The 26,451-nt window shown below is 40.1% G+C and overlaps 1 protein-coding gene across 1 annotated transcript; it reads left to right on the top strand.

Annotated features, from left to right (window-relative positions):
* Window positions 1-23,836: 23,836 nt before the first annotated feature.
* On the top strand, window positions 23,837-26,211 carry NPVF (neuropeptide VF precursor). Its single transcript, XM_074573525.1, has 2 exons — window positions 23,837-23,977; window positions 25,783-26,211. The coding sequence occupies exons 1-2, from the start codon at window positions 23,837-23,839 to the stop codon at window positions 26,209-26,211; spliced, it is 570 nt and encodes a 189-aa protein (XP_074429626.1).
* The last annotated feature ends 240 nt before the right edge of the window (window positions 26,212-26,451 follow it).

Below are 26,451 nucleotides of genomic sequence, written 5' to 3'. Positions count from 1 at the left end.
TTTTGAAAATATAAGACCTATGGTCGAATCTTCAATTGTATGAAATGCCCTCTTAGAACAGCTCAGAAGGAGAGGAAAGAAGGCAGCTCTGAGCCATTTTTCACCTTTTTTTTACTCTACAATGTTCTTGTTTGTTTTGTATTACACTGCTGACAGAGCTCCTTGTAGGGACTGCCAACCTGGTGGAGCACCAGGAGATGTGTTGTTCTCTAGTCCTGCCTCTGCCCTCAAAAGCCACACTTCTCGTGCACCTCTTGTAACCGCTGCCCTGCCTCAAAGCAGAGAGTGGAGAAGTGCCACTGCTGGCCTTCTGCCACCTCAATGTCCTTCTGAACTGGCATCACAAGGTGTGCATTTGCATGAAGTCCCACAAAGGTAACCCAGTTACTGACACACTCAACAGAACAATTCCTAAAAGCTAGGCATATATAAAGGAGCAAGACGCCTGAGGACAGCCCTGTTGCAAAAGTGTAGGTAGGGTGGCCTAGAGGTCCCCCCACAGATGTGGGAATGCCAAGACACACTCAAAAGGGTATTTGGGGATTTCCTGGCATTGGAGAAGGCACCTGAGAAGTTTCCTTTTCGGGTCTGCTAACAGCTCTGCTAGGACTGGGGGAGATCTTATCACTCTCTACAACTATCTGAAAGGAGGCTGTAGCGAGGTGGGGGTTAGTCTCTTCTCCCAAGTAAAAAGTGATAGGATGAGAGGAAATGGCCTAAAGTTGCACCAGGGGAGGTTTAGGTTGGATATTAGGAAAAAATCCGTTACTGAAAGGGTTATCAAGCATTGGAACAGGCTGCCCAGGGAACTGGTTGAGTCACCATCCCTGTAGGTATTGAAAAGATACGTAGATGTAGTGCTGAGGAACATGGTTTAATGGTGGACTTGGCAGTGTTAGGTTTATGGTTGGACTTGATGACCTTAAAGTTCTTTTCCAACCTAAATGATTCTATGATTCTATTAACACTGCATCTTTCCACAGCAAGAGACTTTAGCAGGAAGCAAGCAAAGACATGAATCTGGCTTTTAAAAATTTCATTGCAGTTCTCTAAGCTGGGCTCTGTGAGCCACAATACTACGGCTTAGCAAACCAGCCTCTGAAATTGGCAGGTTTCCACCACCAGCTCACATATGTCCAAGTGTTTTTTCAGGCTTGTTTAACAAAAGTTGTGATTTCTTATTTCTTTCCTCTTCCACTAGATCATAATTTAAGATCTATCATTCAGGACTGCCTGATCTTGAGCCATGTCTATATATCACACAGAACATTAAAACCTGACCTTTATACACAGGATAATAAATACCTGTGAGTCACTTACAAGGTAGTAACTCACTCTCACAGTTCAGCAGAGAATAAGGGCTGAATCTCAACATGAAAATCTTCAGTTGTTGCCCAACACGAAGGGGCATATATATATATATATGTATGTATGGAGGCAAATATAATAACACTTTTACTTTGAGAAGCCAATAAAGAAGGCTAAATGTATTTCAAAAGCATGAGGATACATTAGCAAACAGAAATGGAGCTGAGCAGTTGCCAAAACAACTGGAAAATCCAGGCTGCTGTAATCTCCCACCTGCATAATGCAAAGAATTACGGGATTTGTGCTAGAAGCCAGGAGCATCTTCAGCCAGCTGGGTTGGTCTGACTTCAACACAACAAGCAGTGTGTCAGCCAAAAGAGTCATCTGCCAGCTTCTTTTCTTTTACCATCTGATCCAGCAGCCTACGCAGTGACATTGCTGCTGTGAAATGGGGAGTGGGTTTGCTGGCTTCTTGTCTCTCAAGCTCTGCTCTTTGACACCCGAGCCACTCCAGCTCGTCTGAGGGGGTGCCTGATGCATGGCTGGTAAGAAGCCAGAGGGAGTCACAGACAGTCTCAGCATCTGCAGGTGTAGCCCTCAGACCAAAAGGAAAGACGAGCTTTGCGGTTTTTAAGGCTCCCATCAGGCAGCACTCTCTGCGTGGGGCGAGCGCAGGCATAACCTTTAGAACACAGTGCAAGAAGAAATATTATCATGATTTAAAGGGTTGATATCCAATGGCCAGGTCTCTTGAAACTCTCCCCTGCCTCTTGATAGCTATAGTTAATATTTACACAGAGAGCTCTTGAATCAAAGAAGAGGAAGGAAAAAAAGAAGCCTTGATGATGTAATTTCAGCAACTAGGAACACCCAGCACAATATTTTGTGCATTCATCAGCACACAATTTCTACGTGACATTAATAGACTTCCCTCTGCACATTAAAAGGGGCCAAGAAGCAAGAGGGCACAGCCAGTGCCCCTTTGCTCTCCAATGCACTTCCCCACTTTGGAAGCAAGGCAGTGGCAACTATGGGTACATGTATTTTATGCCACCTGAGCCATCATTTTTCTGTCTTGTTCTTGTTCATGCCATGCAAATATGAGCTGAGATCACCAGCTATTCTCCCATAATTTTGGCAGGAAAGTGGTAAGAGGGGGAGTTACTGCTGCTCGCCTAGCAGTGAATTACAGGCTTTTGCCTCATAATTTATGCTATCCTGAGAGGAGACTCAAGAAAAATTAATTTACACAGCCTAGAAAAAAGACCACTAAGGAGCCCCTGTCATGGGTCATGTACTGATTTCATTTACACTGGTGTAAATCCTACATACCGTGACTAAAATCAGCAGCATTATGAAAGGCTTATAAGTAAAAGCAGACTTTGGTTCACAGTCCCTAAATACTAGCAGCAAACAAAGTTGGAAGGCCAGGAGATCGTTATTTTCAGTATGGGAGCAAGGAAAAGGACTAGCACAAAGCGAACAGAAGAAACCCTGAAGTGAAATAAAGGGAATCATGTTTAACGAGAAGGATCACTGAGATATTGGAATACCTGCTGAGGGAGGACACAAACCCACATCTGTTTTGTTCCCTTCGTTACTGGCCAGGGAACCTAGGAGATATTTAGAGAATTCAGTGCTGACTAAGCCCCATGAGGCAGGCCGTAACGCCAGCCTACCCCTTGACTGACAACAAAACACCTTCTGCCTGCCCACAAGGGACTTGAGGTCCTTGCTCCTAGATGCCACCTGGTTGCTAAGCCGCAGGCGGCGTGCAGCAAGGACAGCACGCTGGCTCTTCTCACCTGTGGTGCCAGGGGTGTCAGGACAGAGACTACCGGAGGGATCCTGTCTCCTCTCAGACTGTTAATCTGCATTGCCTTTGTGCAGAAAAAGACGGGCAGAGTCTCCACAAAGAGCTGTTTTTTCACCTCATACAGTTTGTTTTCCCTAAGCAAGGTACAAAATGTTCCTTTTCTTTCTAGAGGCTTTAGCTGATTATTTCCTTCTGTGAGTGCCTTGCCTTCACTTTGCCAACAGAGCAAGAGCCTTTGGTCCAGGCAGGCATAATTTTGAAGAGCCAGCCCCTGGCATTAAAAGGTAGAGATATTTTTAAAACTAATGGAGAATTTGCTTCATTAAGTAGCCCATAAAATTAGGAGACATTGAGCACCAGAGGGAAGATACCAGAATTAGTCAACATTATAAATGCCTGGTTTCACATAGGAGCACATAAAGGTTTTAATACAGCTCTACCTGCTGATCTGCTGGCACATATTCCTGGATGTGAACCACTTGAGCAGGATCTTCATTCTTTTCAACACCACAGTAGCAAACCTCTTTGAATTAGATAGGGCTTATTCTGCATCTCAGTGATACTGCTGAACTTACTTATTAAACTATAATGTAAGAAAGCCTTGGCAGAGCTGCTCTTGGACTCTATCAAGCTGGTGCCTGGCAAGGTACAGAACTTTTACGGGAAATTGTGCTTATAATCTCCCGCCTTAAGAAATGCCATAAAATCCAAAAATGGATGCAGTGCGATTTGTTTCCCTTAGACTGAAGACAGAAACACTGTGAAACAGAGTCAAACCATGAGTAAGACTATTACACACATGTTTTTCAGCCTGCAAAAGTCAACTCTTTCAGTGGTCCCATAGATAGCTCTGCATGATGCTTTCAGCAATAATGCTGAGGGAGGGGAAATTATTTAACTAGGAATAAACTTTTCTCCTTTAGGTGTCAGAGAACTTACAAGGACTTTCCTCTTTCCTTTACCCTAGTAATTTCACCAAAAAAAAATGTATGGGTCCTAGTCTGCCTTGCCAGAACAGATGTATATGTACACAGTTCCATCCAATGCAACATAAAATAGCTTTTTTGAAACAACTGCAATATCTATTATTCTTTTATGACACATGCTCAGTACTTAAATAAACCAAAAAAAATCATTACCATTCATAATTCATTCTCTATTTATTCAAACTCTGTAGTGGTCTTGCTGGGCTACCATCTCTTTGGAATGACTCTTGTAAGCTGAGACGCTCTATGTGCTGGCACCCCTGCTTTCTTTTAAGCATCTAATCCAAAATAATAATATCTTGTGAACACAAATAACATTTACAGCATCTGAGAAATAATGTAGTTAAAAAAAAAAGCAGACATTCCTTTTCTAAGCACGTTAGTCCTTTCCTATTCTTCTCTTCATTCTGTAAATTAACATTTTTTGCAGATGAAAAAGACAAATTCATAAATTATTGCATTTGGCAGTGGAATGTAGCAATGGTGGCAAGGCACAGCTGGAGAGTTTGAAATGTGGCAGCTTTCTTCGAGGCCGTAATTTTCCTGCTCCTTTGGGAACCGCTGCTAAATGTGGCTACTGCTAATGTAATGAATATGAATCCATGTAAATCTCCGATGCAGAGCTGGGATCTGTCCCCTTGTGGGCAAAAAGGAAAAATTATTTTTTTCCTATGCAGATTTTTTGAGTGCGTATATGTGTATAACTCTGACCTTACTGCAGGAGCTCACCCGCTCTTAAGCATCCAGGTACTGTCGAACTTCTCATTTTTCATTCTGCAGCAAACTAACAATACGCACTCCCTCCCTTTTGAAGATCCCTGGCAGAATAATACACCACCTGTTCAGCCCCCCTTCCTGCCCCCCTCCTTACTAATTAAGCTCTGAAACTGTTTCCAAACAAAATTGGATTTCTTTTCTTCTGCTCCCCCCACCTTCATCCCCTGACTGCACCTTTGTAAACATTTTTGATCGGGCGTGAAAGGCACGGAAACAGCCACAAATAAGAGGACTTGTCACGTCAGCCAAAGCTATTAGTGCTGCGTGGTGCGAGCTGGCTGGGCTCATACTGAGTGGCTGTGTGACCTGCCCGGGGATGGAGAGCAACAGAGAGGATCCCTAAACGGTGTCCAGAGGGGTCTCAGAAATGATGGGGTGGACAGGACAGAGCTTCTTGGCTCTTCTTCTGCCCTGCAGAAGGCTACTGGTTGACTGACTCATTTTAAAAGTAGGACCTCTGAATAGCTGACAGACATTTTCCAAAGAGGGGCTGGCTGTGTGAGGTGTGCATATTCTGAGTTTGTTTCCAGCACAGAATAGGCAGTTGGAATTTTAATCCGTGTAACTTTCGTCTCTGTGGTCGTACAGTGCCTTGCACAATGGGTCTTTGTCCGCTGCCAGGGTACTACTGCAATACGTATCATAAATAATAATTGTAATAACAGTTATAAAGCTAAGATCTTTTTAATGGTCTCTAGAGCTGGAAGTTTTTTCTGGGCAATTGGCATTTTTGAAAATCAGGTCACCTAGTTAGGTTCCTAATTCTGAATGCAGAGTCTTACTTTACCATTCATTTTCTTTACAACATAAGCCTCTAACTTGGCTCATGTAGATAAATATTAAGTGTGGGGGAAGCAATGGAAACACTTGTCAAAATAAACCAAGAATAATTATTGGATTCCATTCACGAGATTTTGGAGAGGAAAGATCAGGCCAGCCATCAAATAAGAACACCTTCAGCCAAGATCTACAAGTAGAATGACATTGTTCTGCTTCACGGTTCTTCACTGAAGTGATTAACAAGCCTGTCTGGTGACCCTTTGGGCTCAGATGTACAGTTAGGGTATCATACCTCAGCTGAGCTATTAGCACACTTCCCAGGTGCATGACCTTGCAAATACAAAATTATGTGACTTAGCTTCATGTCCTTCACTGGGACTAATCAAAGTCATCTTGTCTTATATTTGCTGCCACTAAAACTATTCATGTAGATATTACAGGGCTCAGTTGTGGCACTGAGAGGCAATACTGTCAACTATTTAAAGCAACAGATTGATTGCAGTTGGGATTCATATAACCAAAAGTAGAGGTACTCCTGAGACAGTCTGGGTGCCATCCACCTTCTCCTAAAGAGTAAGTCTTGAAGGCAAAATTTCACCTTAAAAGTGCATATTTTTCTCTCCAGATCATGAAGGGAGCCAAGCCAATTGTCTCAGACAAACAACTAGACTGGGAGCAAATAATGTTACCTGGTACAAGTCCCATTCCATGTGCCTCAGACAATTGCCCTGTCCTCTAACCTGAAAGTTCCAATTTGGACTCCTATATACAGGATTATATGCAGCAACAGAGCAGCATATAAATAAGTGTCATGGAAGTCCTTTAGTTCAGTCCAAAAAGAAAGTGCTTATCGGGTTCAAACTCCTCCAGGAAACCCGAGCTCACTTTTCTTTTCTGCACTAGGGCAGAATTAACTAGTGACCAAAGGAGAGGCCATGCAAAGGCAGTCTATTACAGTCATCTCATCTAACATTTCACAAGAAATTATATTAGCTTAGATAGGATCCTGCTCTGCTGCCCTTCCAAGCACACTAAATCACAATTCTGACACATCTTGATTCAGAAACCAATGCAATCTATTTCAGCTAATTATACATCCAACTTGTGAGTTTGTAAAGAAGTTGTATGGAGCTCATGTAATCACGTATAGCCAGACCATTGCTGTAAAGCAGGGTTTTGGCAAGGATATTCTGTGTATGAGAACGTGGTTTTAAATGTATGAAAAAGTGTGGAGATAGTTTCAAAGCAGAATTTCTTTTTAATGTTTGTGGACCTACTTCTGCTTCTTCTGAAATTAATAGCAACCCTGCCACTGACTTCATCGGAAGAAAGGCCGAGGTCTTTATTCCACAGACATTCTAGCAGTAAAATACAAGAAATTCATTTTAGCTATTATATTTTGGAAGGCTGACAACAGCTGCCTGAAGAACTGAACCTGCATCTCCCAGGGAGACACATAACACTTAAATCACTAAGCCATTCCCTTTGATATCCACGCTGTATTATAAAATTAATCTTTTGTAGCAATTAATTAGAGTAGTTATGAGGAAAGTCATGCAGTCTGAGACTCACATTTATTGCTCAGTGTGGCCTTGTTTGTTTAGTCAGATTCCCTTAAGCCATTAATAGAGCTTTATGTTAATTTCCTTAATGCTTCCGATCAGCATGTTCAGAGTTACAACTCCACTAGGGCTTCACAGATTATCTCAACATATAGTACAAGTAAACAATAAATGCTACTTCCCTCTGCATGTCATTCTCCCTGGATACCCTAATAATATTACATCTATGCCAGTCAAAAATGTTAGAGATAAGTAAATGAAACTCCGTGGGCTATGACTGAACTTTCCGACAAATTCAGCCCTGAAGAGGTTAAAAATAAAAAGCTGCCTGGATTTGTTGCTGAAACTGTGAATAAGTAAAGAAAGCAAGTACATTCTTTAGCCAGATTTCTTTTCTCCAAAGGTATTTCTCTGGAAATACTTGAAAAGCTGGGTAAAGCACAGTCACAATTTTTTTGAAGTGAGCTAAAAGTAAATCTTGAAAATGCCAGACTTAAATACTGAACTGGAATTTATTCAAATGCCTTTCATGTCTAATGCATAAAGCCTGCTTGTTCCATCAAAGTCGCTTTGAATCAACCCTAGGTGCTTAAACATGTGAAAACCCCTAAACTCATGTAGGAGATTTTGAGCTTATGTATGTAACTTAACAACTGGCCCAAATCTCCCATCAGTCTCAGATGCCAGTAGTGATATGGAAACAGCCAGGCATTTGTCTCAGGATGCCAGAGAATGATAACTACATTTGTTACACTTTCCCAAAGAAGTCAGCCAATGGAAAAATTAAACACTACTGTGCTAAAAATAAATTATCGCACCCCTTAAATACAAACAAAGAAACAAAAATCCTCAGTCAAAACTGAGTGGCAATCACTACACAGCAGCTGCTTAATGCACTTGGTTATGTATGTCTTCTTCAGACTCTAGAGCAGCTACTCATAGCTGGAGAACTGAAGTAATGATCCTCAAGTCCTTCATTTCTGCTACTGTGACTGGTAAAAATAGGAGTCTGAGGCTGTTTCAAAAAGCCAATAAGCCCTTGGAACAGCACACAAATGGCAGCTCGAAGGCTGCAAATCTCACGTACAAAGAGACCAGGGGCTCCATTCCATAGAGGCAGAAGCTCCCAGTGCCAGACAATGGATCAGACCAAGGCAGGCCAAGCCCTCTGAGCTACTTCAGGCACAGGACATGGACCCAGCATGGGCTAATTGACCTTCTCACCCAAGCATTAAGCCACTGGATTTACACGTCTCTCCCCATCTCCTCAAAACCTGCAAGTCACCCACAGTTGAACAATCTCAGTGTCCACTGATGTATTTGTCACAGATAGTTTAAACTTGTGTATGCCAGCATTACTTGTGAGAAGAGGTTTGATCCTTAAATATCTCTTCTTTGCTGAGCAGAGGACTAGCTCTTTTAACAGCCTTTTGTCTTGGCCCCTATTAGTAAAAGCAATCATAAGTCACTGTCTCCATTTACATGCTGGCTTCTCTTATTATTATTTGCAATGGTGGGTGGGGTTTTTTTCGATCTTGAAAAATGATTTTTACAGCCTCATTTAATTTTTCTTCTATTTTTTTTTTTCTCCCAAATGTGAGCTTCCTACTTATGGTCATTCCTTACATTCTGCAGATATATACGTTCACTGTAAGTTCAAAGGCACTGCCTTTCCATTACCAATTTGGAAGAGGCTGCACTAAAGAAGAGCTGTGGGATGCTGAACCTACTATTGAGTAGCTCATTGAACTCTGAGATCTTTGCTCTAGAGATGAACCTAGAGAAAAAAGATGAGACATATATTCTGAGAGAAATGGATATGTGCATGTCAGTGGTATATCAGTTTCTAATCAATATTAAACCTCTAACTGCCAAGATCAATAACAGCTGCAGGGTTATAGCTGTCACATAGTTTCTCAAACATATCAGCTAATAATGATTTTTGCTTTGTGTTTTTTGTGTCTAGCGGATGAGGAATCTCTACTTTCATCTTTAATATTTTCAATATTGAAATTCATATATGCTCTCATGATCAGATGTCAGGGCCATGAGTAAGCTTATCCCCTAGCTTAACAGACAATAAACACCCCACAAAGATCCTACACTCTTTCCAAAATGTCGTTCTGTAATGTTGAGCTAATGTGGAGTCAGAAACTCTTTTCAGTAATGGAACTGGTCAATAGCTTTTGGTTTGGGGAACTGTCTGCCCGCAACAAAAGCAATGCTGCAACAGCTCAGCGTGATGCTTGAATGGGAAGAGTTATTCTCTTTCGTATTGTTTCCTGTACCTTAAAGAATAGCTGGTAAATTGTCACTGCCTACAGATCCTCAGGAATATGACAGTATCCGATTGAATCACCTACTTAAGAATCCTTTTCACCTATGTTTTTCCATCAGGAGATGTTGACTCTCGCCATCAGAGTTTCCCCATCACATCTCACCACAGACAAGTGAAACAATCGCATTTTATAGTGAAGTTGTAGCTATGTTGTAGTTGCAAAGGTATAGAAGTGGGCAGGGTCTAAGCAAAAGCATAATATATTTTATGACACTAATTACTGTTATAGGCACATAATTTTTTTAAATATGAAATTTAACTGAATAATTGCAATTGTTGGACTGTCTGAGAGAAAAAGTAATTAGTTCCATTGGAAAAGGGATGGATTACAAAGCTTCAAGTTTTTCAGCTGTAGGAACTTGGACTATTCACCGGGAAGTTGTAAGTGCTATATGGTTTTTGCTCTTTAGGTGTACTGTTCCTTGAAGTCTAGGTATGGGAACATGGAGTTGCAGTGTGCCCTGATGGAGAAGTGACAAGAGTTTTTGTAGTGCCCCCGAAGCAGAAAAGGAAATGAATTTGATATATTTCTTTCCTGTCTCTTCTCTCATTCTGATAAAAGTGCGGCTGTGAGCACTCTGTTCATTCACTGTGTACAGTCTATGTTATTTATTACAGGAACTTGAGAAAAAGCCCCACACAGTAAGATCTCTGCCAAATTATTACCCTCAATGCCAACTGCTACACAGTGGAAAAGATAAGACTTCCTTTATTCTGCTGTGTCCTACCATGAAGGAAGGGCACGGATTTTGTTTAAAGTAATCACACTAAAACTTGGATTTAAAATTTAGCATATTTTTTAGAGAATAATACTTTTATATGCACAGTGTATAACTGATGTACACAGAGTAGGAGCAAAGATACTTGCTTTTATTTTTTCAGTTAATAAATACATTACAGGAAAACAGACATGATCACCCCCAAAAGTGGGCAACATCTTAAAAAATGAAGAGCTCAATTTTTAATGCAATCCTCCTTTCCCCTTCTCTTATCTGTGAGTTTTTGTGAAAACCAAAGCGTATCGGGAAATTCTGTAAGAGATTGTTTTTGCTTGGTTTCAAAAGTGTTTTTCTTTGTTGGCATTCAATGGTTTTACAAGAGAAAATAATGAAAGCAAATAAAACCTGTAACCATCCCCAGCGGGGCAGAAGTCAAACGAGAGAAAGCTGATGTCTTTGAGCTCACCAAGCCACAACAGACAGGTCTTAACAGAGTAAGGCATTCCAGAGACTGCGTTAGGAACTGTCAAACCTACCTCACTAACACCAATTAACTGGGAGATAGGGGGATCTTAGAGTTTGGATCAAAGCCTTTCATGTCCAGATGGAAGATCACATCAGCTTTGAAAGAAAGCTCCAGATGTCTATGGAAAAAAAAATAATCCCTCTTCCATTCAGCTTGTTTTTCAGCAAATTTTGAATTACTTTGTCAAGAAGAACAAAATAACATCCCAGCTGGAGAATGTGTCAGATGTTTCATTTAAAAACAATATGAAGTCAGGACGGTGGTAGCCAACTTAGAGGGACTGTTTGATCCTTTCCCAAGATTCCATTGCTTTTGAGGCTGAGCAATATTAAATCATTCGCTCTAATCAGTTCTCCATTTAAGAACAAGCAATCTTAAAAAAACCAAACCAAAACAAAACAAAAACAAAAAACCCAACTAACTTCATTCTCCACCTTCATACAAGGATGTCGTGGCATCAGCATGTAGTGCATGATACAGCAAACCACATCCAGGAATAGTGACCTCACAGTGCTGTAACTTATTAAAAAGGTTACAGTGGTTATCAACCAAATTGGCTTAATAATGTTCCATTAAAAGTTATGTGAATAGTAAATTCAAATATATTTGATGCATTAGTGGATCAGAAAAACTTACCGGAAAACAGTATCTGACACCATGTTCATTGCCTCATCCATTTCAGAGAGCATATAGATAAGCTGATAGCTTTAGCGATTAATACACTCAAGTGCTTCATTGCTAGCAAGGAACAGACATATTAGGGAACATAAAAGAAATGCAGTCAAACATACTACAGACTGTCTTGGGGACAGAAAGTGCACATTTAGAGTCAGTGGGCATTTTGCCAGGGTAAGGCTGCAATATGGACTCATCATCTATTTATTTGTCGCATATGCTTGTGTTTTAATTCTGAGTGAGAACACAGTCAAGGGACACATGAGCTTCTTTGTTATACGAGTGGATCAACAGTCTTGAGTTTTTTAGCATTTGTTGGGAAGGATTTTCAGGCAAGCTTTCATAGAGCACGTAAAAATGCAAGATGTCAAAGTGAAACCTGGAGCAATCAAAACGGATTTAAACCTAGGCATTGAAATAAGAAGGTTTTGTAGCTTAGGGAAGAGTACCCAAGAGCTAGTCTGCTAGTTCAAGAACAAATTCTGCTGTGCTGTACCAACTGCATTATGGTCAGAAATAGTTTTGCCTCTGCCTGCTATGACTCTGGGCACTATATAGACTCCCTGTAGAAATATATTTACCGCAAAGATGGGTTTATACCAAAGCCAAAGAACAAAATACTCCAAGTTGTGGTGAAGTATGGATTGAATTCAGAGGTGCGTTTCTCGGTTTCTTCTGAGAGGAACAGGAGGCAAATGTTCCCTCTTAGACTTAGAATTCACCTGTGTGCAGTAATCTTGTTTGGACAGAGATCAGTATGTCAAAGGCACATGCCGAAAACTGCACAGTGGATGGCACACAATGGCTCAAAATACAGGACCTAAATTTATGGTTCCTTTGAGCTTTGTGAGCATTAAATATTTGGATCAGAAATGTGCAGTTCAAAATCCTGATTTTCAGTTTATTTTGAAAAGAAACAAGCTTTCGGGTACTGTGAACACTTGTTTATATATGTTACTGCTGCTCATTTTTGCTTTGATTTAAAATTAAAGAAGCAGAAGTAAAAATATTCCACCCTCTTAAATACCAATAAAATGTGTGAATTATCCTATAAACAAAAAAGTCCATAAAATAACAGACTTGGAAATATTCATACAAATATTCTGCTGTAAACAAACCAGTTGACTGAGCAAAACAAATTTATAAATTTAGTGGAGAACAACAGCAGAAAACAATGAGCATTCATTCCCTTTGGAAACCAAAGTGGATAAATAGGTTTAGTCACCTCCATCCCAAGAGAGTCTCAAGGCATGCATTTTTTTCAATGTAAAGTGCAAAGAATTGCATTGCATTTTGAATTCCATTTTAAAACTAATTAAAGGTTTGATTGTGCCACTTTCTCTGTGTTGGAATGCACTTCGATATGTACTCAGCTTAAGGCATGTGCTCAAGGAGAACTACTCAAGCACTTAACATCATTAACTATGATTTTATGTGCTTTTCTGGATCTGGGCCGAAATGTATAGAGCGTATTACTCATCTTGCAAGTGAATGACAAAAAGCAATGCCATCTAAGCCATTAATGAAATGAATTTACTCCAGATCTAGGTTGCTGTAACTCAGAGCAGCCTCCTTCTCATTTAATTTAAATGTTCAGGTTATTTAAGTCAGATGTGTAGGGTTATATGGAAGTATTCAGATTTTATTTACAGAGGCACCAAAATACCACCATAAAAATACATTTAGAGGCAAGGTTAACTAATGGGGATATTTAAAATCTGGTTTGATATTCTTTCCTGTCTACACTGTATTTTTGTTTGTTACTATATTTTAAGTTAATGTAATTTGCAATAATTGTTTGCGAAGTATTTTTGATTGCAAGCAAAGAGATAAAGAGCAAGTGACAACTCTGATCTCAGTTTATCATTAAGGCTTCCTACGGACATATATTCCCCAATCATGTGCCTAAAAAGCTCTCTTAGATAAATATCTCATGCCCCCGTGTGGTTAAATTGAGAGACTGCGGAATAAATCCTTTGGAGTTGCTTTTCTGTTTCTTTTTATTTGCGATACAGCATTGTGTGCCCAAAGGAAGAACGATAACCAAACTGTGTAATAGCCTGATTTAGATATTTTACCAATAACAAAGGTCTGCACGTCAGTAAAATCTAGAAATTGCTGAGCTGTTTTGGGCACTACCATGGTCTAAGCTAGGACAGAGTGCACAAAAATTTGACAAAAAATGCTTCATGTGAAATTGTAGTATGTACTGCAGTGATCAGTGCTTAGGAGGGCACTAGCTAAAATCTACTTGCTAATGCCTAGGCATCTAGGTTATTAGGCATAGTTTAATTAAAAACATACCCTGAAAATACCAACTTACAGTCTAAATCAGTAGATTTAGTGTCAAGGAGGGGAATGTATGGGCTTTTTTTCTAAACACATGTCCTGTTTTAGGAGTCTTCACAAAGCAGATATATCCAGATAGATTTTTTGCATATTTCTTCACATCCCAGACTGAAGAATAAGACAGAATGATTATCATGTGTCACATCCAGCATCTTGTTTTTTACAACAAAAAGAAACAAAAAATTCCCCACATGTGACTGATCCTATGACTCTGCAATAGTATTTTTCCAAATTAGGAATTCATAATATTCATAATAAATGTATGCATTTATTCATAGTATTCATAATAAAACTCCTTTCCAAGAACTTGTGTTCATCTAAAGTCGCAGTCCTGCAGACACGTCTATTATATACCCATTAGTCTGCATGTGAAGACAAAGACAACAGTTCTTCTTGACCACAGACACACTTTTTGACATGAAAGTGTACTGAAAGATGTTAGTAGAGACCCTGAGTTTTTTAAATGCCAAGGTCAGTTACTTCCATCAAAACCAAAAGCTTCTGGCCGTCCCCTACCTCTCAATTTGAACACTTTTAACTCTCCTAAGCAGCTCCCCAGTACTGCCGCCAGGTTTGTGATGCCTTCGTTCTCAGTCTTTGGGGTACAGTGGGTAGATTGTCCACCTGAGCCGATTCTTAGACACTTATATTTATTTATTTGCACTAAGTAATTGGCACAGTTACCTGTGGAGCGGAATACCTCTGTGACGCTACAGCAGCCTAGCGCATGACACTTAAATTAGCTACCTACCGTGTTCATCCCCTTTTGCTGTGATTACCTCCCTGCCACACTCTCAACTAATCAAATTAACAGCTACGTCCATCTGTTCTGAACCAAAATCCATCGCATACCATTAGGATGGGATCAAGCTCAAGACCTGCCTCTTGCTCAGGCCCGGCGCCTGCCTGTGATGTACCACGCTGACCTCCCCCCAGCCTCCTATTACGCTGACATCCTGTGCGAGAGGCTGGTGAGATGAACTTTAATTGAGAAATTAATATACAGCAGGGGGCAAGAAAGAGAAAAGAAAATACGTGAAAGTGGGAGTCATACTGCTGTTTGTCATACAGCAATGTGAAATTGGTAGTAATTACGCCCTCCTGTGTCTGGACAAATTGTTGCTAAATTAAACAGCCTTTAAAGAGGCAAAAAGAGGCAGAAAAGGAGCTTCCCCCCTCTGCCCCCAGCTTCTGGCAGCCTGCTCCTAAAGAATGATTTAAATTTTTCTGCAAAAACAAACGCAAGAGTATAGGGAACTATACAATAGAACTAGGTGACTGTTATTAATATCTCCAGTGATGTACTGTTGTAAATAGAAAAATAAACAGCTCACTCCTGTAAAAAATTACAGGGCTATAAATCCACCAGGGGATTGTGGCGATACCATAAACTATAAAAGCAAAGCTCAAGTGGCCTTATACAGTCACCACAATCCAGCGATGGAATTATAGCCCTATAACTCAAAATTTACTTAGTTCTTACACTTTACAAAGCAAGGAACTGAGTTTTGGATTGACACCCAGCACAGACTGTCCAGGTTTGCTGTTCTTCTCCTGCTTTTTTTAAAAAATCTTCCTCTCTTCCTTTGCAGGCACCGCACACAGTTCTCATTCCTTCTAGTGCTTCCCTAACCATGCAGCGACTGCCACTGGGACTAAAACTCTTTGATTTTGTCTCTAAGAAAATCTGTTCAAGGTTCAGGGAACTGAGTAGCAAACGAACTGACTTGGCATCTTATAAGGATTTGGAGGAAGTATTAGAACTTCCTCCAGCACATGTTTATCTGGTGTCCAAGATAATACATCAAGAATTAAAAAGTGACTCTTCCAGGCCATTGCCAGCCCATCCCAGAAATGTTGGGCACTACTGGTCACTCCTAGGAGGATCAAGGAATGTTCTTTACTCATAAATTAGGGACACATTGTGCAACAATTTTGGAATGTTCTCTTTCAAAACAACAGCACACAGCTGTTTCAGTATATACACCGCGCAAATCAACATAGCAATTAAACATATTCTAATTCAAAGCACACAAGTAATCCTGTGTTTTTCTCTAGATGCTTTCTGTTGAAAATGGCATGTTGCATCCTGTATTCAGGTGATAGATTTGTACTCTCAGCTCTTATTACATAGTTCTTTGTGGACTTTTCCCTTTCAACTGCCCTGAGATATCACAGAGGAGCTGCAGAACAGCCAGTACATGGGCTCCAGTACTCCCTTGCACCCTACCACTCCCAGTCTTCCCATTAGAAACCTATTGATCCCATGGTCACACCGCAGAGGTCAGTGAAGAAGAATCTGTCCTCTATATTTCAGATGAACAGGGATGCACAGACCATTAAAAAAATAAATAAATTGAGAGCAAGGGGAAATAGTAGAGAAAAGTGACTCTTTTTTTCACAAGAACATAAAAATTTCAATGCTAAAACAGCCAAACTGTCCAGCTAGCTTAGCATCCCATTTCAAGCAATACCCAGCACCACGTTTCTAAGAAAGCTGCACAAAATCTGCAAGAATTGAACAACTGCCTGAATTTTTAATCTTGCCTGTTTTCAGTCAAGTTGGTACCTCTCTTCCCAAGCCCCACTTCAATCAGCGGAGAAGAATGACCCTCTCCCTGGGAGGTGGCCCACACAGGAGGCTTGCTCAGTGGCTTCCTGGCTCGGTCAGTGGCTTCCTGGCTCATGGCTGGTTCTTGTTTCTTTCCCAGGTGAGATGACAGCAGAGAAGTCTGTCAAGCCTTTTTCTGCTCCAGCTTATTTGCTCAAAAGCAAGGGGAGGTGGCAGGAGCTGTCAGGCCTGTGGAGCTGGCAAGGAGTGGCGGGGCCACCTCTTGGTGGCCTGGTTTGTCAGAGGTGAGCGCAGCCCTGGCCCCGATGCAGGGAGATGCACGCTTGAAATGAGGCAGAAGTCCACTCCACCTCTCCCCATGCTCCTGGTGGTGGGCTGGGGACCTTTTGAGCTAGGATTGTGAATTATTATTCCTATGTAAGCATCAAAAATAACTCCCAGTTGTGCACCCTGAGCCCAGGGTGATGGCTGTGCTGCTTCATGTCCCCTGTCACTTTTCCATGATGTAAAGAGATGTTGCAGGCCTTGTGGCTAACACCCAGCTCAAGGTTAACTGATGGCACAGTCAGCTCCTTCACCACCACATCCAAAGTCCAGTACTTCCCAGTGAAATGCTACTTCCCATTCCAGGATACTGTCTAACGTCACTGTCGTAAAACAGCAAAGATGAAAAGAAATTATTTTTCTCTCCCTTTTCCCCTTTAAAAAGCTACATTAAGAAAAAAGAGAGAGAAGCTTTATTTCAAATAAGCTGGACCTGCTTCTCCACCTTTGTCAGTAAAATGCTTGAAGCCTCTTTCTCCCTCCAAGAAACATAGGTGTTTTCCTCTAACTCTTTTACTCTCCTAAATTGCTTACATTTTTTCCTAAAGTGAAAATCAGACCCTGCAAACCACAGTTCAGCTAATAAACAGTGTAATCTTCATGCTTCTCAGTGTTTATATAGAAGGCACAGGGGAACTATTAAATGAGCACAGTATTTCTAGAAATATATCATTCTGAAAAAGGGGAGAACAAGGAATGAAGGTATCTGTACCTATAACTAACACGGGGGCCAAACTGAAAAAGGGAAGGGGGAATAATGAATCTATTAAGAGTTCCTTGGTTAATAGTTAACTTGAATAAAAGCTGCTAATGATTTTTTAAAGTCCTGAAAGAGTTTTTAAGACATAATTTAATGTTGTATTTTTCTTCTCAGGCACTTTCCATTGCTGCCTGTGGACCCTAGATTTAATCAGATTTCTCATTCTTCTAAGACTTTATGAAGTCTTTCTTGATTTGCAGCCAACCAAAGCACTTTTAATAATGTATGGTAAAAGGGTTTAATTTTTAATAGGCAAGAAGGGGCTAGAGCTGCTACACACTGTAGTAGATTGGTAAGTACAGTATTACACTCTGCAGAGTAGTTAGTAAAAAAGAAGAATGTATTTATATCGCAAATGTTATTGAAAACATGTTTATTTTATTACTAAGACAAATGTATAATTGAAGAACCTGTCTAACCCGGAATTATTGTTCACACCTTATTTACCAAGAAGATAAAGTCATTTTCAGCTTGTTACCATAATAACTCAAGCCTCTTATTGTTTTCTGTCTCTCATGCTGTTCTGCTGTTCCAAAAGCTCAAGGAAAAATAAAATAAAAAAAATTAAAATGTGAACTTACACATTCACATCCTGGGTTCAGCTAATCAAGGGGGAAAATATCTTCTAACACTGGAGACCAATTCATAGGGGTTAGCCTTAAAATAAGATTATTTCTACCTTAATGTTTGCATGCATTTGTCCTTTGTTTACTACTAAACAGCTAACAGGAAAGCTCAGAGCTACATGTAGATGAAAATCTGGTTCAAAACTGAAGTTCTGATTCTGCAAATCAGAGAGGGCTGTTTCATAAAGGTTGTTTTTCCTCACCAAGCTGTAGCACACAAACAAGGGGGCTTTCATAGTAGATTAAATTCCCCTATTCTTCTGCAAAATCACAAAAGCTGCACTAATGCCTCATTAATAAAGACAGAAATTATCACTATGCCCAGAATAATTGTACAGATGCTGTGGCTTTACACCCGTGGTATTTCAGCACAGCTATTCCTGATTTAGTATTGGTTTCCTAATGAAATGAGGGAAATCTGTTTCTCTGTGCCTAAGTGTGTGCCCGTCAGTCAGCCTTGATAACTTTCAAGTCTGGAAGCCAAGTTCAGTTGAACTTTGCAGGGAGAAGTCTCGCTGAAATTCCACTTCATGATAACAGGCATGGCAAGAGAGGACAGACACGCTGCTCACGCAGGGATCCTACAGGAAGGTTAATCCTTACTGGACCTCAGAGAATATATACTGTCATTTACTATTCAATCACAAAGTCATGGGAAACCAAGCTTCACTGGTTCCCCTGAACACTGAAATATTGATTATCAGTACGAGAGGGACACCAGGCCTACAGCCATATACAATGCCAGGATACTGAGTGCAGTGGAGGTATGACTATCTGCTTAGAGTCATATATATTCCGGACAAATACACCTTGGATTGTGCAGCAGAACTGAAGCACAACACAGCAAAGGCAGCACAACCCACCCATAGGAATGGGTGAAAAATGAACAGAATGGCTTGCCAATGAAAAAAATGATACATTTTTAAATCTTCTTACTTCAAAATGAGCCATAGAATAGGTCATATAATACATAATGGCAAAATGAATATATTATGAATGATTTATCATTATGGAAATGCGCAGATGCTTATTGGTGGCATGAGTCATATAACACGCAATTTTCACACAATATGTTGTTAATAATGGATAAGGATTTATCAGTATATTCTTATATAAAGAAAAAGCAATATTAAAACTTGTTCTTTCACTGGAATCAAATAATGTACTGTGCACTGAGTTGCTTATGAAATCGAGCTACTCTTGCCATTACTACTAACTACATTTTAATGTCAAAGTTTTAAAATAGATATACATCAAGTCACTGCAGTAACTCATCACAGATCAGATCCACCTTACTGTTGTACCGCTAAGCCAAAATAAATGCTCTTTCCTGTGCCTACCTATGCTAAATGAAGACGAAAAAAGAAGCAAGCACTGCCTTGTCCTAGTTCGTACCATGCACCTGCTGGAAAACTCTTAAAATTGGCCCTGCCTGTGAGGCTTGTTTCACATGTAGATGGGAAGGCTCACTCCTATTTCAACAGGGAATTTTCAAAACAGAAGTTCAGTTATGGTCAAGTCTTCTGAATAACCTGGCTGATGAGTGATGTAAGATAACAAGGCAAAACAAGCATGGGACAAGAGGCTAGGACCTCATAAATTGTTTTCAACAGTACTCTGAGCCTTCTCCCCTCCATATGCCTTAATCAGGCCCTTTGTGGATCAAGCTGGAGCAATTCAAGAATAGACAGCCCTCTTCCCCAACACTGTTTGTTGCCACCAAGAAATGTGCCTTCCCTCCCCAAATAAATAATTTTAATAGATTGTGCCAGGATGCCTCAGCTGCCTCACTTTGAAGTCAGCTGGGCCACCTTATGCCACTATTGAAGATAGTCTAAACACAGCAGATTTTGCAGTCACATTGATGAAGAGTGCTCACATTATCCATTCTGGTACTTGAGCGCTAAGGTCTGATAAGTCCTTCCTCAGGAAAGATAATGCACAATCATCCTGATTGACTTGAAATTTACGGAGTTCCTGCTGTAGAGCCATCAAAAGCAAATTAATCCATAAGAAAGTACAGGGACATACAACTCCCTGACTGCCTTGCATGCAAAACACCTGAAAACTTCACTTTATGTTGATTAGAAAATCAACATACATAGGAAACAAACTGAATGTCAAGAAAACCTGATGGGGTTTAGAAAACAGCAATACATTTTCATATTCTGTCTAGGGAAAACAGAATTTGTATTTGTGCCAAACAATGCAGGAGAGTTTTTAGATCTTGCCAATTCCATTTAATTTACAAAGCAAATATCTTCACACAGTTAATTGAAAGACCATTGATCAAGAGAGGTTTATAAACAAGTACCTAGGTAAAATGACCACATGTTAGACAGATATTAGTGCATGAATTGCATTCATTATTGTCTTTATTGTTACCATAAAGAAAAGGAATTTGGAAAATCCATCTGTTCCCACAGATGGAAGCCCCCCTCACATGAGGCTCCAGAGAGCCAGGAACCCGCACTCAGCCCTCGGTGAAAAGAGGCAATTGCTGCCCCTGACCTGCCAGAGCACCAAAAGGACATGGGCTCCTTTTAGAGGTCTTCTCCATCGACATCTTTGTTTTATTCCCTCTGTTTCCCAAATAATTTGGCCTAGATTTGCAAATACCAAAATTCTGGTATCCCCAAAACCCCATTTCCCTGCACAGAATATTTATTATTTAAAAAAAAAAAAAAAAAAAGAGAGAGAGAGAAATCACCTACTCTGAAAGAAGGGCTATTACCAATGCACTCGAAGGACAGATGAGGCTTTCTTACTTCCCGCATGCATTTGTTTATGTACGTACATACAACCACTCTTCATGAATCATTACTGGTCCAGTATCTTTTCCCTCCCCACCTACCACATCCCACTCTAAAACAACATCTTGCGGAACAGTCTCAGAGAATGAAAAGGGGAAGCATTGTCCCTTGAGACTATGCAGAACTGTGCTTATTCTCCCATCATACTTCATTTTTTCCAGCAGCTTTCTGAAGGAAGCACCAGATCTTTGAACCCAACCTTTTCTGCTGTCAGCCAGGGCCAGAAGGATTACATACAGTGAAGAAACAAGGAGGAAATGAATGTGAATAGTGTCTAAAACAACAAGGGAAGGCTGCACACAAAAGCCAGTGACTGATTAAAACGCATTCTTTTCTCACAGGAGCTGCTAATTAGTTTACTAATACCATTCTCATCTACTTTAACAATTTAATGGTCTCCTGTCACATAAAAAATGGGCAGAATCCTTCACACCCTCTCCACCTGGGGGAGTTCACCTGAAAGAAACTGTTCCCTTTACACTGTATTATCTCTACATGTGGCTCCCAGGTCAGAACTCGCACCTGGTTGACCCCTTAGTCTCAGCCCCACACCCTTAGCTCAGCTGGAATGGCAAACCAATGCTCCAGCGTCTAAAAGTCTAGTGGCCCTTATCTTGGGCATGGGATTACTCCTGATCCCTGAACTCATTCCGCAGAGTTTGGAGAGCTCACGGGAGAAAATCCAGCACCTCACTGATGCAGGTACACTATTTATCTGGAATGAATATGGGGAATGATGGCAGGTGGGTGGGCATTGAAGCAGGGCTAAAAGAGCAGTATTTCACAGGAATTACCAGGCAAGATCGAAAACACTGCCTATCTAGTCCACTGTTTGCCAGACGGTTCCCTGGAAAGTATGAGAGTCTAGTAGTAGACATTATGCAACATCTCCTCTCTTTACATCATCCTCTTCTCAACAAGGCTCCAAATTCCCTCTAAAATTTCTTACTCTTGTCACCTTCAAGGAGATAACCGCAACACGCTGTCCTCCTACCCTAGATGATCCCTAGTAATTAGAGGAGTTGAGGGAGACAGGGACCATGTATCTATTGGGAATGGAGACAAGACAGTCCAAGCTTGGAGAACAGGGGCTTGCTGCTTCTCCTGCTATTGGATAAGGATTAAATTCTGGGAGAAGGAAAGAAGGAGAAGTTATTTCTACCACGGAGATCATTCACTGGAATTTGTTTTTCTTCTTTTTTTTTTTTCCACTTTAAGTGGCTCTAGTAAACAATTTAGGTGATAGGTTTAGTGTTTCCTGGTATCTTGGTCAAGTTAGAGGTGCAGACATGTCAGGGCAGTTTCCAACATACAACCTGTGGTTCTCATGAGTCAAAAGGAGGTTTGAGTATCTTCTTAGCTCTAATACAAAGCTGCTTAAGGCCTCCAGGGTCTCAGTTTTGGAGAATCTAAGGCAGAAATGACTCCGTGCGTGCCACACAACTTAAAACCCATAACAGCCAACTTAATTCTAAAATGAGGTTATTTGCAAATCCTTCAGCTACACAGCACAGTAAAGACAGTAACATACTGTCAACAGATAAACAGTCATAGAATCATGGAATGGTTTGGGTTGGAAGGGACCTTAAAGATCATCTAGTTCCAACTCCCCTGCCACAGGCAGGGACACCTCCCACTAGACCAGGTTGCTCAAAGCCCCATCCAGCCTGGTCTTGAACACTTCCAGCCGTGGGGCATCCACAACTCTGGGCAATCTGTTCCAGTGCCTCACCACCCTCACAGTAAAGAATTTTTTCCTGATAGCCAATCTAAATCTAATCTCCTTCAGTCCATACTATCCGTGCTGCCCACAGCATAAAACATGCTCTCTCGGGACAACTTTGCCGCTGCTGTGATGGACTGGACATTTTACAATCCTGATGTTAAATCACAAAGTATCTTGTCTAGGGTCCAGTTTTTCAGTATGAATATTTACCACATGCAATCAGATTTCTCCGTATGCAGCTGATTTTAAGTATTAGCATATGAGATTTAGTCAATCATTTCAAGAACTTAAGAACAGCAAATGGAAGAACAACACAATATGCTTTTTTTATGGCATTCTGGCTCACCAGCCTTTCTAGCAACTAATTCAATGTGTGTTTTAAGGGCACATTTAGTGTAAAGCCTGTATCCCATTCTGGAATAGAACACACATGGGCAGCCCAGTGCTTTCACCATGTGCAGAAAAGTGGCAGATGTCTTTTTAAAAACCATTGCTGGAAATTTGCCCTTAAGAATATAGATCTAACATAATCTTTGAAATTTCTAAAAACTTAACTGATGGGTAAGGTTTTAAAAGCATGTTCCTGATTCAGTCTGAACATGAATTCACGTGTTCAATTTAGAGCATAGACACTGTGTATGTCAATAGATCTCATTGATGCATAACATGTCTTATGACCTGATCAACCACTTCAATAGTTAGATAGTTAGCCCTTGATTTCAATGGGCCAAATGTCCCTGGTTGTACAGCACTATAAACAAGCATTATATGGTCCAAAAGGACCATTTAAGCAGAAGAATCCTTCTAAGGACACTGATACAAAAGAAAGAAACAAGGTGGTTTTGTCTACTAGTGGATGGAACATTGAGGCTGTTTTAAGTCCCTACTGTTATGGCTCTCAAATTTAGCTAATTAAGACATGTTTCACCAGAAGAAAATATTTGTAAAGTCGGCGTGTCCCTAACAAGAAGCTATGTTGGTTAAAAAGGTTCACAAAAGAAATTCCCAACATTCTTCAAATATATTCAAATTACTTCCCTAATTAATATGAAGAATTGAAGCTTTTGAGACTGATGTCATAGGGAACAAAATCTTTTTGTTTTCTGATCATATAAAATGATGGCAGTTTTCTTTTCTGTACAGATTCTGAGCTCTCTAAGTAAACTTAATTTGAGAAAAATGAAAGTAATTTCAACCAAGGAGTTTATTCTATTTGCTTTAGCTACAGTAGTCTTTCTAACATCAAATAGTATGTGCCTAGATGAACTGATGAAGTCCAGTCTGCAGAGCAGAGAAGACGATGATGATAAATATTACGAGGTAAGATCTCTATTACTATGGCATTTTGGGGGGGAACTGTGGGTCAGATCCTGAGCACTTTCAGTTTTTTGGCAAAGGCTCTCCTAACCTCATTGCACAGTATTCAGCATTACAGCACTAGCAGTATGAAAAAGGCTCGTTGAAAGAATTTTCAGGAAATTCACCTGCTCGGACACACATACTGTGTAAATCAATTCATCAGTTTTCTTGCAATACAGCCTTGCAATCAGGGTGAGCCTTTTTCTAAAACGTTTCTTACTTACACAGTGGGGCCTCAATTAACATTCCTGTCAGGCATTCTATGCACATAATATAACAGATACATTATTAATCCAAAATTAATAAAGGCATGCTTGTAATACTCAAAGAATAATGATAAACAGAGAACATTATAAATCTAATATAGTTAATGGTCTTAAAATTCTACTCTGGAAATTGACTATAAAAATATCTTTGCAGGGTTGCACATTTATTATGTCTCAATAGATGCCAAATCAAATTTGCACAGTTCCTCTGTATTATTTTTCTTGTCTGCCCTGCAAGTACTCCCTGGGAAACGACAGCCAACCTCTCTTTTTGACTCATCATCATTGGTATAATAAAGATTCTTCAAACCAAAATACAACTTTAATTATGCTAGTGAAATCCTCTGGCCTTCAGTTCACTGTCTTTTATATACTTCAGAACAGGTGTGCAGGTGCAATCAGAGGGATAGTTTATTTATTATTTTGATCATGGAGCATGAACTAAAATGGTTCGTTCCCCTTCTCTCCCAGTAGATGGAGAAGCTCCTGGGAAAGTCACCAAATGGGTATAAGGAACTGAAATTAGGATTAATAGCATTTGTGTCCTTAACTGAAATTAAATAACACATTTGTACATATTTGCTGTTAAGGCTTGGAAACTTATTTTTGTCACAAAAATAAGTGATTTTCAATCTGCCCAGGGAAGAAACACTGCTATATAGGAAAAGGTCATGTTGATATTGCTATTTTTCAGGCAACAGCTGCCCTTTACATCAAGAGACAGGTAATATACTAGGCTCAGTTTTTCACTGTATGCCAGCATAGAAAAAAAAAGGAGATTTTGTGCTGGTTGCACAAAAATTAGGAGCCCAGGAACTCCTAATGCATCTTGTGTACTAGTGGAGGCCTAAAGCAACTTAAAGCTCAGGGCAATATCTATGCTGCAACACCAGAACAGGCATGATGCGGACATGACCCAAACACTTTCCATTAATTTCTCTGGCTGTAAGCCCAGCAGGATATTGGGTCAAAAGCATCCACCTAGTGCTTAGGAAGCAATGAGCTACACCTTCTTGTAGCTTGGCCCATCCTCCTCTTCATCCAGACCAGATAAGTAAGAGGCTGGGTCTGCGTCAAGTCACTAAATATAGTCAGCATCTTCCCCTCCAGACAGCTTCCATTGGTGATATTAGCAAATACGGACCTGAAAATTACTCCTGTCCACACTTAACTCATGGCACAAGTACCGACACCTATGCCCAGAAATATTTCCAACTGACACCATTTGAATAGTTGTGGATACTGATATGGAGATGTGCTTTTGTGGCCAGTGTACTGAAAAGGTAAGCAGGATAATATCTGCTTATGAAGTAAGCCATATGAAGTAGCTCACACTGCAATGGAGCTTAGCCATTATAACTAAAAAGCATTAAATGTCCAGAAAAGAGTGTTACCCAACAGCTTTTTAAGGAGGTATGAAAATTAATACTTTGTGTGGTTGGTAGCTGAAGTAATGCCCTATAAAATGATAGCATTTTTTTTTAATTATTTTTTCTTTAGATTAAAGATAATATCTTGGAAGAAAAGCAGAGGAGTCTCAATTTTGAAGAAATGAAAGACTGGGGATCAAAAAATATCATTAAAATGAACCCTCCTACAGTAAACAAGATGTCAAATTCAGTTGCTAATTTACCTCTTAGGTTTGGAAGAAATTATCCAGAAGAAAGAAGCATTAAACCAATTGCTAATTTGCCTCTGAGATTTGGGAGAGCTTTTGCAGTGAACATACCTAGGCGTGTTCCAAAAGTATCACATAGGCTTGGGAGATCTCCACTTGTTAAAAGTTCCGGTCAGTCACTTCTAAATTTGCCACAGAGATTTGGGAAGTCATTGTCGACCAGCCTGTCTCAAGATGTTCAGGAATCTGAACCAGGTAATACAATGCAAGCGTTCAAGCCATATATTAAAATGCATATTAAAGAAGGTTAGCAATGATCAAATACAACCACACTTCCTCAAGGGATATTCCCTAAGCGTTTCAGTATGAGTCCAGTTTGCCGAAAGAAAGATTTGCAGTTCATCAAATCAAAAAGTTTCATCACAATAACTAGTAGAGAATCTTTTTATGAAATCTCTTCTAATGAGAAGATGCCAAATAGCCAAACCCGAAAATGTTCATATGACAAGATGCGATTTGACAACACTTTTTTAGATCAGGTTTCATTTTGA

This window comes from Larus michahellis, chromosome 2 (assembly GCF_964199755.1).
Source record: "Larus michahellis chromosome 2, bLarMic1.1, whole genome shotgun sequence".
Lineage (NCBI taxonomy): Eukaryota > Metazoa > Chordata > Aves > Charadriiformes > Laridae > Larus > Larus michahellis.
The sequence above is the reverse complement of the archived record's forward strand: the minus strand, read 5'-3'. Positions and strand labels throughout refer to the sequence as shown.